At 36.7% G+C, this 12202-nt stretch overlaps 1 protein-coding gene across 4 annotated transcripts in view; it reads right to left on the reverse strand.

Moving 5' to 3' along the window:
• The window catches only part of NBAS (NBAS subunit of NRZ tethering complex), a 344585-nt gene that overhangs the window by 245279 nt on the left and 87104 nt on the right, over positions 1 to 12202 (reverse strand). For all 4 annotated transcript variants that reach the window (XM_061168818.1, XM_061168819.1, XM_061168817.1 and 1 more), the window contains 4 exons: positions 6322 to 6462; positions 5980 to 6058; positions 2922 to 3026; positions 2416 to 2552 (listed from right to left, as the gene is read on the reverse strand). In XM_061168818.1, coding sequence (XP_061024801.1) covers positions 2416 to 2552; positions 2922 to 3026; positions 5980 to 6058; positions 6322 to 6462 — 462 coding nt within the window. The remainder of the gene's footprint in view (positions 1 to 2415; positions 2553 to 2921; positions 3027 to 5979; positions 6059 to 6321; positions 6463 to 12202) is intronic.

The following is a 12202-nucleotide window of genomic DNA, read 5'->3' on the forward strand; positions in this document are numbered from 1 at the left end:
TTACTGAAGACCTCATAGAAGAGGCTATGCCTGAAACATAACTGTGGTTTTGCTTTGCAGTCACATAAAAGATCTTACTATTAAAATCTATTGTTCTTTCTCAGTCTTTCTAACTATAGCAAAAATATAATCAATGTGAAAGATTTTCTTGAGAAACAAAGATTAACAAAAAAATAAATCTATATTTTCTCAATATATTTAAAATGATTATAACTTAAGGACTCACAAGAAATCAGTCTTTTCCAACTTTGTCTAAGCAACACACCCCACAAGATTCGAAATAACATCTAATTACCCTCTGCTGCAATGATATACCTAAAGTATTTACTGCCACTTAAATCAGTTATGGCAGCCACCATAAAGGAACCACAGATAGGGCTTTCAAAGATAATATATAGCATTGGGCACTGTAAAACTATTCTAAAAACCAGTTCTGAAATTTCAGGTTAAAATCAAACGTTTGTCTAAGCAATCATCAGAAGACAACGCAAATAAATGAGTTCAAATCTAAGGAGAAATCACCTTTAGAAAAAATGTTAAGACAGTGGCCCTTTTCTCTATACTAACAATGTACAGTAGAAAAGGTCATTTCCATTCAGATTAGATCTATTTTGCAAATAGGCAGAAAATAAATGAATTATATTCTGAAATATTTATAAATACATATTTATAGACTGCATTTACTTATCAGTATTCAGATCTAAAAGAAACTGCTTGAAAGTTACATCCCAAGCTTTTTCTTTTTGCTCACTTTTATCATAACAAAGAATTATATTTTAGTACTAACAGTAATGCAAAATAGGGAGTTTATAACTTCTATTTTTAGAGCTTACTGACCTACAACTCTAAATAAAAACAGGTTCAAATCCTGGCTGCACTTACATAAGGTTTAATACGCTATTAAACCTCTGTAAGTCTCAGCTTTCTATAATAACAGAGATAATATCAAAAGTGTTGGGAGACCGGATGCAAGTATGTGCCAAATGCATAGTAATGACTGTATAAATGCTGGTCATTATCGTCAACACCTAAGCCTACAACTATGCAGGGGAGGTGCAGAGGAGGAATGAGGGAGCCAAATGATCCCCAGTTCCCATCCCATAACACTGTAAGTTGCCAGTAGCTAAAGTCTGTAACAATGATTTCAATCAGAGCCGTCATAATCCCTTACAGTGTATTTTATAGTTTACAAGCAGATTTCATACAGATCAATTCACCTATTACTAAAAGTATGCAACATGAGGAAGGAAGACAGGGACTCTCAACTCTTTTTAAGATTGGGCAAACAAATTCAGAAAGGATGCAATTAATGACTGAGCCACATTTACTAGTGGGCTAGTTTACCGGATATAAAAGGTCTCACAAATGGACATATTCTTGCCTTCTCCCTCTATGTGGTCAGACAGAAGCAAGGTATGCTACTCCCAGGTGCCATTCAGGCCTGGGGCTGATGACCTGCCCATCTCTGGGCTACACACTGAGGCAAACACAGCTGAGTCTGGAACAACAGGGAGGATAAGGGTGCCAACCCTCCGTGCAGTCAAAAACCCCTATATAACTTATAGTCAGCCCTCCGTACACGTGGATCCTCTGTACACACAGCTCCACATCCTCAGATTCAGCCAACTGAGGATCATGTCGTCTTGTAGTATTTACTACTGAAAAAAGTCCATGTGTGAGTGGAACTGCACAGTTTGAACCTGTGTTGTTCAAGGGTCAACTGTATATTCTCTTTTCTTCATTCTCAGGAAGTGATGTTCTGGCCTTTGGAAGCCCACCAGATGGTACAACTGGGTCTTAATGGTTCCATTGGTCTTAAGAGTCTATGTCACATGTCACAACCCAATTATCAAAAAGCCTTCAACTGAGATAAGGAGCATTAGTATAATAGGAAAGAGGTACTTTGATTTCCCATCTGTCTTTGTGCCTCTGGAGTTTCATAGGGAGAAAAGGTTGTTGAGAAAAGTAGGATCCCCAGGACATTCCTGGGTTCCCTGGATCTACAACCTAATATTGTCAGAACTACACTTCAAATTTCTAAAAGATACAACTAATTCAAACAGACATTGTTACCCTAAAAACTGTTCTTAACCATAAAACAGTATATATTGAATACATAGCCATAAAGCTAGGAGACTTTCTTTTCTTTTTTTTTTTTGTTTTAGTAGCAGAAGACTTTCAAAAAAAAAAAAAAAAAGTAAAGTTCACATTCCATACGTTACAGTAATCCTATTATGCTAGACACATTTTGGTTTGGCCTCAGGATCACTTAAAAATAAGTTAGAAATAATTTTATAATCAGAAAAAAAAGTTTAAATAGTTTACATTTTAAATTTTTTTTAATTTAAGATGTTTAGCATGAAACAAAAATTGTTACTTAGAAAAAAGGTAAAATTCAGTGAACATAGTACATACCAAGCTTCAGGGAGCAAAACGGAATATTCATGTGGAGAAGTGGTCTCTGGGAAATTGGAGAGAATCACAAGGCGATGAGGAAGCAGGTCAGATCCATGGTAAGTGAACAGAATTTCTAGGGCTTGTACATTACTTTCCTGTACAGAAGGCAAGGGTAAGTTTCTATCGTGAACCTTAGAAATAAAGGAGTGATTTTGTATGACAACATTCAAAACCTTAAAATTAACTTTTTTATGCAGTTCTGATATGAAGTGCTTTGAAAGATTCCTGATTTTTCCAGGTCTGTATCACTTTTCTCAACCTAATGCTCTAAAAATTATTTTTAGAACTCAGAATGATGAATAAAAAAATTTTTAACATGATTCTATTTTCTCTACATTTATTAATATAGTACAACACAAAAAGGAAATGTAATGATATATGTATGCAATAACATTAACTGCATGGCTCAAAGACTTAGAAAGTGTTAATAACCATAATTGTTTTATTTACAAAAAAGAAATTACCCGAGCGTAAGTTCTTGCTGAGAGAACAATATTCTGAGTTCTGAACTTCTTAAAGAATTCAGCATCATATCTCTGTTCAGATGCAGGAGGCACTCCGAGGATTTCCTGAGGGGAAACAGTGATTTAATGGAAAGGCTTTTAAATATGGGTGACAAGAAAATATTAAAAACCATCACAACTCTGCCTACCTAAATAAATAAGGCCTGAATTAATTAAATTCTCAACTGTTAACTAAAGTACTACATCTGTATTCTTGTCTTTATTTGGAAAATGGCTATATTTATAAATGCTGTTAATTAAAAAAAAAAATCCAGAAGTAAATGAAATAGGCAGTAAAATTACAGTAGGACAACCAAAATCCACCACCTGGTAAAAACAAATAAGCAACAGTTATACATGGCTATGTACTATGGGCACCTGTCATATCTGTGTGAGAACTTTAGATTAACTTTACTGCTGCTGGAGTGATCTGTGTAAATTGCAGATTGAACCATTCATTCTTTAATCAGATATTTATTAGGTGTCAATAATGTGCAAGGGGCACTGTGATAGGCGGTGGTGATACAATGAACAATCATACAGCTTCCCTGCTCTCCAAGTAGCTCAAAATCTAGTAGGGAAGACGAACAAGCAATAAGAACAGGTAAAGGGAAACACATAGGAAGGGTGCTAAAACTAGTCCTGGGAGGACAGGGAAGGCCTCCCAGAAGGGACGCCAAAGCTGAAACATAAAGAATAAACAGGAGTTAGCCATGGCAATGGCAAGTGTACAGCTCCCCACTACAATGGATGACTTCAGGCTCATTTCTCTTGTGTCTATGATGAACCCCGGATACCTAGCATGCTGGCTTTCACATAATAAATAGCCAATAAGTATTTGTTAACTGCATTAACTTACTGAGAAAGGAAAGAGGGAAGAAAGAGGGTGTTCAGAGGAGGTTCTTGCTTCCTGTTTATTTAGACAAAATACTTACCTTCTCTAAGCCTCACATCCATAAACCTGAGAGGATAACAATACCTGCCTCAAAGGGCTGCCAAGAAATAATCTGAATTAAGTACCTAAGATACTGGCTGGCAAACAGTAAGTCCTCAACAAATATGTTGGTATTTTTTAAGGTATTCTCTTAACTACTGGTTTCTTCAAATATTTCCTGAGCTCCTCAACAAGCCAGGTCTCGTTCTGAGCTCTGGTGATACTGCAGCAAACAAGACAAGACCCTTACCCTTACGGAGCTTCTATGCTTACATCCCGCCCCCCCCCAACATAGTAGGCCCATAGCCCCCTAAGTCAGCCTCCCTTTTTTTAAGGACTAGTTGAAATATCACTTCCTACACAGAGTCTTCTTGGACATCCCCAGGAAAAATTTAATGTTTTGCTCCATTATGCTCCCTCATCAATTCTTCATATCTTCATTATCATCACTTATTGCCCATATAATGAGGACTCCACAAGGACTATTCCTTGTTCATCTCTCTACCACCAGCACTGGCATAATATTTGGCATACAGTAGGAACTCGTGTAAAATTTAAATAGATCCATTTTTATCTAATTTATCACAGAATTAATAAAATAAGCCATGCCCTACGATTAAAATGCAATGCCTATCTCTACCACTATCTAGCTTGTTAGTCATTGTATCAGAACATCTTCGTTTCTAAGTTTTAACGGCCAAGTTCATCAACTTCACCTACTTTTCAAAAGCTTAACTTAATTCCATTTTTGTAGGCTCAACAAATACTTTAAATTTCACTATTACCATGTAATAATAAATGCACTTACTACTGTCAAATAGGAAATAGCAATTCAATAACTAAAAAATAATAAAATAAAATTAACTGGAACGTGAAACTCTGAATATTTTATGGAACTTTTTCTTTTTAAGATCTCATCAGTGAAACTAAAGCTAAGTATAAAAAATAATAAACTATATCTGTACCAACATCAGTAATTCACAATAGGCTTTTATATATTACGCCAATATCACAGAACTCGGACATAATAAAAGGATATGCTTTAAAATAATATGACCATCCAACAGTCAAACTAGTTGTACTACAGATAAAACTATTACGAATGTTTTGTAACTTGTTTGTATGAAGTGATATACTAATTACCATGTTTACTAATAACCAGAGAAATCGTCCTCTTTTGTCACTAGTATTTTGTTTGAAAACATTCTATTGTATTAACAGCTGGAGAATCAAATGCTTTTATTTGCCTGCAGGCATCACAAGTACTAAGTACCTCCATTACTATGGGGACGGGCATGACGTTATCAAATGTGATGTTTACTGAGTCCCTACTATGCGCCAATACCAAAAGCCACGGTGTGCCCACAGAAGGGAGGCTGAGACAGATGGAGGAAGTAAACTGCAAACGAAGTCAAATTTCAAAGGTGGGAAATTTATACTAAATCCTAGGTAACGTAAGCTATGAGGGTCATGTGAAAAAGCAATCTAAACTATGTCTATTTTATGAAATGCTTCTCACGCCTTTAACAATACCTAAATCTCACGGTACAGAGTGCTACTGAAATGTCCAACATGGGACATTTGTGTTCGTGGTCCTGAAGAAACAATTTTGAAGTATGCTTTAAGTTCAAGTGACTAACTCTGGCCGTAGTTAGGATCAAAGTTTAACCAACTAAATTCAAACCACTAATAAATCATTAAAATTAAACAAGTCAGAAATATTCATGTTAGGATTATTAAAACCCAGTGTATACTGAATTTGGTACCGTAGACAGCTACATGCCATAACCTAAAGTTTAAATGTAAAATAAAAGTAAATGAAAAGGATCATAAATCTAGGAAACATAGATGCTCTGAGATGACTAACACACTTCTACTCCCTAGACTAACAAAGCAACTTCTGGCCTTTCATGAATCCCTAAATTTTACCAAAACTGATGTATAAGAGAACCTGCTTCTACACAAAATGAATTTTTCCCACATAAATAGTTCTAAAGACCAAGAATATCAGATATGAAGGCAGCCTCAGCATTTATAATGACAAATCAAATGAACATAATTGGTTTGATTAAAACTACTCCTTACCTCATATGTTGCGAGTCGATCTAAGTAGGTTAATAATTTCAGTCTACAACGGCAAAGTTCCTTTTGTTCCAGTGTTAACCTGTTTTGAACAACTGTATTAGGTCACTTATATTTACCTACAAGCACATTTCTCTAAGATCTAAAATAGAATAAAAATGATCAATATTCCATTAAGCCTCAAATTCATGGAACAGTACACAAAAGCACAAGGGTAAAACAATACTAAATGCATTTGATTTAAGTTGCTGAAATAATGTACAGCAATTGTCACTAGTAAAGAACACACTTGGATTACTACTTATTTTAAAGAAATTACCAAATGAACAGTAATAAATCATTTACTTTGAAAAGTTCACTAATTTAAGTAGTTCTTGTCTCTTCCTGAGCTCCTTCTCCTTTTTCTTCTCCGCAGGCTCTTCATCAGCTGGGGAAAGCTCCTCGTAGGAGATACTGTCAATGTCCATTTCACCAAGTAGTGCAAATCTGTGAGAAAAAAAGAAAACCCAAATCTGTGTATTTTTTTAAATTTCATATAGTGAAGAAGTACCTTCTCCTACTTTGATTTTATTACACTGGTTTCTGCAGAAACAGAAACAACCAATTATTTGAAAGAAAGCTTTTGCTATTTATTATAAGCAAAGCGATTCTTTCATTTATATCCATAGGATGGGCAAAAAGTCATCAGTAATCATCACATGTAGAAACTCTGAATATCAAGAAAATGAAAACTGCTTAGGAAAACATGGGAGGTTATAGTCACCCAATGTGAAACAGCCTACGAAGAAAACGTTGTCCAGAGCTTACAATGTGAATCACTTCTATTTCAGGTCTTAAAATGGTAATGAATGTCAGTCTCATTTAAATTACTTATCAAATACACTATCACATTTATATCCCCCCAAAAGTTCCAAATGTTTGATGAACAGCAGCCCTTGTCAAATAACTTTATTACTGTTATTAACTGACATTTGTAGGGTGCTTAAAAGTTTATGAGGTGACTCCCTCTTGCGAGCGCACCGGAATCACAGCAAACTGCTGAACAATCAATGACAGAAAGACACTGGAACTCACCAAAAAAGATACCCCACATCCAAAGACAAAGGAGAAGCCGCAATGAGATGGTAGGAGGGGCACAATCACAATAAAATCAAATCCCATGACCACTGGGTGGGTGACTCACAAACTGGACAACAATTATACCACAGAAGTCCACCCATTGGAGTGAAGGTTCTGAGCCCCTCCCAGGGTCAGGCTTCCCACCCTGGGGGTCTGGCAACTGGAGGGGGAATTCCTAGAGAATCAGACTTTGAAGGCTAGCGGGATTTGATTGCAGGACTTCAACAGGACTGGGGGAAACAGAGACTCCACTCTTGGAGGGCACACACAAAGTAGTGTGCGCATCGGGACCCAGGGGAAGGAGCAGTGACCCCGTAAGAGACTGAACCAGACCTACCTGCTAGTGTTGAAGGGTCTCCTACAGAGGCAGGGGGTGGCTGTGTCTCACTGTGAGGACAAGGACACTGGCAGCAGAAGTTCTGGGAAGTACTCCTTGGCGTGAGCCCTCCCAGAGTCCGCCATTAGCCCCACCAAAGAGCCCAGGAAGGCTCCAGTGTTGGGTCGCCTCAGGCCAAACAACCAACAGGGAGGGAACTCAGCCCCACTCATCAGCAGACAAGCAGATTAAAGTTTTACTGAGCTCTGCCCACCAGAGCAACAGCCAGCTCTACCAACCACCAGTCCCTCCCATCAGGAAACCTGCACAAGCCTCTTAGATAGACTCATCCACCAGAGGGCAGACGGCAGAAGCAAGAAGAATTAAAATCCTGCAGCCTGTGGAAGAAAAACCACATTCACAGAAAGATAGACAAGATGAAAAGGCAGAGGGCTATGTACCAGATGAAGGAACAAAATAAAACCCTAGAAAAACAACTAAATGAAGTGGAGATAGGCAACCTTCCAGAAAAAGAATTCAGAATAATGATAGTGAAGATGATCCAGGACCTCGGGAAAAGAATGGAGGCAAAGATTGAGAAATTGCAAGGAGTGTTTAACAAAGACCTAGAAGAATTAAAGAACAAACAAACAGAGATGACCAATACAATAACTGAAATGAAAAATACACTAGAAGGAATCAATACCAGAATAACTGAGGCAGAAGAACGGTTAAGTGACCTGGAAGACAGAATGGTGGAATTCACTGCTGCGGAACAGAATAAAGAAAAAAGAATAAAAAGAATAAGAATAAAGAATAAAGAATAAAAATGAAGAATAAAAAGAAATGAAGAGACCTCTGAGACAACATTAAACGCAACAACATTCGCATTATAGGGGTCCCAGAAGGAGAAGAGAGAGAGAAAGGACCCGAGAAAATATTTGAAGAGATTATAGTCGAAAACTTCCCTAACATGGGAAAGGAAAGAGCCACCCAAGTCCAGGAAGGGCAGAGGGTCCCATACAGGATAAACCGAAGGAGAAACATGCCAAGACACATAGTAATCAAACTGGGAAAAATTAAAGACAAAGAAAAATTATTGAAAGCAGCAAAGGAAAAACGACAAATAACATACTAGGGAACTCCAATAAGGTTAACAGCTGATTTCTCAGCAGAAACTCTACAAGCCAGAAGGGAGTGGCATGACATATTTAAAGTGATGAAAGGGAAGAACCTACAACCAAGATTACTCTACCCGGCAAGGATCTCATTCAGATTTGATGGAGAAATCAAAAGCTTTACAGACAAGCAAAAGATAAGAGCACCAGCACCACCAAACCAGCTCTACAACAAATGCTGAAGGAACTTCTCTAAGTGGGAAACACAAGAGAAGAAAAGGACCTACAAAAACAAACCCAAAACAATTAAGAAAATGGTAATAGGAACATACATATCGATAATTACCTTAAACGTGAATGGATTAAATGCTCCAACCAAAAGACACAGGCTCGCTGAATGGATACAAAAACAAGATCCATATATATGCTGTCTACAAGAGACCCACTTCAGGCCTAGGGACACATACAGACTGAAAGTGAGGGGATGGAAAAAGATATTCCATGCAAATGGAAATCAAAAGAAAGCTGGAGTAGCAATACTCATATCAGATAAAATAGACGGTAAAATAAAGAATGTTACAAGAGACAAGGAAGGACACTACATAATGATCAAGGGATCAATCCAAGAGGAAGGTATAACAATTATAAATATATATGCACCCAACATAGGAGCACTTCAATACATAAGGCAACTGCTAACAGCTATAAAAGAGGAAATCGACAGTAACACAATAATAGTGGGGGACTTTAACACCTCACTTACACCAATGGACAGATCTTACAAACAGAAAATTAATAAGGAAACACAAGCTTTAAATGACACAATAGACCAGATAGATTTAATTGATATTTATAGGACATTCCATCCAAAAAGAGCAGATTACACTTTCTTCTCAAGTGCACACAGAACATTCTCCAGGATAGATCACCTCTTCTGTCACAAATCAAGCATCGGTAAATTTAAGAAAACTGAAATCATGTCAAGCATCTTTTCCTACCACAATGCTATGAGATTAGAAATCAATTACAGGGGAAAAAAAACATAAAAAACACAAACACATGGAGGCTAAACAATACGTTACTAAATAATCAAGAGATCATTGAAGAAATCAGAGAGGAAATCCAAAAATACCTACAGACAAATGACAATGAAAACACGACGATCCAAAACCTATGGGATGCAGCAAAAGCAGTTCTAAGAGGGAAGTTTATAGCAATACAATCCTACCTCAAGAAACAACAAACATCTCAAATAAACAACCTAACCTTACACCTAAAGGAACTAGAGAAAGAAGAACAAACAAAACCCAAAGTTAGTAGAAGGAAAGAAATCATAAAGATCAGAGCAGAAATAAATGAAATAGAACAAAGAATAGCAAAAATCAATAAAACTAAAAGCTGGTTCTTTGAGAAGGTAAACAAAATTGATAAACCATTAGCCAGACTCATCAAGAAAAAGAGGGAGAGGACTCAAATCAATAAAATTAGAAATGAAAAAGAAGAAGTTACAACAGACACCAGAGAAATACAAAGCATCCTAAGAGACTACTACAAGCAACTCTATGCCAATAAAATGGACAACCTGAAGAAATGGACAAATTCTTAGAAAGGTATAACCTTCCAAGACTGAACCAGGAAGAAATAGAAAATACGAACAGACCAATCACAACCACTGAAATTGAGACTGTGATTAAAAACCTTCCAACAAACAAAAGTCCAGGACCAGATGGCTTCACAGGTGAATTCAATCAAACATTTAGAGAAGCGCTAACACCCATTCTTCTCAAACTCTTCCAAAAAACTGCAGAGGAAGGAACACTCCCAAACTCATTCTACGAGGCCACCATCACCCTGATACCAAAACCAGACAAAGATACCACAGAAAAAGAAAATTACAGACCAATATCACTGATGAATATAGATGCAAAAATCCTCAACAAAATACTAGCAAACAGAATCCAACAACACATTAAAAGGATCATACACCATGATCAAGTGGGATTTATCCCAGGGATGCAAGGATTCTTCAATATATGCAAATCAATCAATGTGTACACCATATTAACAAACTGAAGAATAAAAACCATATGATCATCTCAATAGATGCAGGAAAAGCTTCTGACAAAATTCAACACCAATTTATGACAAAAACTCTCCAGAAAGTGGGCATAGAGGAAACGTACCTCAACATAATAAAGGCCATATACGACAAACCCACAGCAAACATCATTCTCAGTGGTGAAAAACTGAAATCATTTCCTCTAAGATCAGGAACAAGACAAGGATGCCCACTCTCACCACTATTATTCAACATAATTTTGGAAGTCCCAGCCATGGCAATCAGAGAAGAAAAAGAAATAAAAGGAATACAAATTGGAAAAGAAGTAAAACTGTCACTGTTTGCAGATGACATGATACTATACATAGAGAATCCTAAAGATGCCACCAGAAAACTACTAGAGTTAATCAATGAATTTGGTAAAGTTGCAAGATACAAAATTAATGCACAGAAATCTCTTGCATTCCTATACACTAATGATGAAAAATCTGAAAGAGAAATTAAGGAAACACTCCCATTTACCATTGCAACAAAAAGAATAAAATACTAGGAATAAACCTACCTAGGGAGACAAAAGACCTGTATGCAGAAAACTATAAGACACTGATGAAAGAAATTAAAGATGATACAAACAGACGGAGAGATAAACCATGTTCTTGGATTGGAAGAATCAATATTGTGAAAATGACTATACTACCCAAAGCAATCTACAGATTAAATGCAATCCCTATCAAATTACCAATGGCATTTTTTACAGAACTAGAACAAAAAAATCTTAAAATTTGTATGGAGACACAAAAGACCCCAAATAGCCAAAGTGGTCTTGAGGGAAAAAAATGGAGCAGGAGGAATCAGACTCCCTGACTTCAGACTATACAACAAAGCTACAGTAATCAAGACAATATGGTACTGGCACAAAAACAGAAATATAGATCAATGGAACAGGATAGAAAGCCCAGAGATAAACCCACGCACCTATGCTCAACTAATCTATGACAAAGGAGGCAAGGATATACAACGGAGAAAAGACAGTCTCTTCGATAAGTGGTGCTGGGAAAACTGGACAGCTACATGTAAAAGAATGAAATTAGAACACTCCCTAACGCCATATAGAAAAATAAACTCAAAATGGATTAGAGACCTAAATGTAAGACCGGACACTATAAAACTCTTAGAGGAAAACATAGGAAGAACACTCTTTGACATAAATCACAGAAAGATCTTTTTTGTTCCACCTCCTAGAGTAATGGAAATAAAAACAAAAATAAACAAATGAGACCTAATGAAACTTAAAACCTTTTGCAAAGCAAAGGAAACTACAAACAAGACCAAAAGACAGCCCTCAGAATGGGAGAAAATATTCGCAAACGAATCAACAGACAATGGATTAATCTCCAAAATATATAAATAGCTCATGCAGCTCAATATTAAAAAAACAAACAACCCAATCCAAAAATGGGCAGAAGACCTAAATAGACATTTCTCCAAAGAAGATACAGATGGCCAAGATGCACATGAAAAGCTGCTCAACATCACTAATTATTAGAGAAATGCAAATCAAAACTACAATGAGGTATCACCTCACACCAGTTAGAATGGGCATCATCAGAAAAT

The sequence above is a fragment of the Eubalaena glacialis genome, chromosome 14 (assembly GCF_028564815.1).
Source record: "Eubalaena glacialis isolate mEubGla1 chromosome 14, mEubGla1.1.hap2.+ XY, whole genome shotgun sequence".
NCBI classification, from domain to species: domain Eukaryota; kingdom Metazoa; phylum Chordata; class Mammalia; order Artiodactyla; family Balaenidae; genus Eubalaena; species Eubalaena glacialis.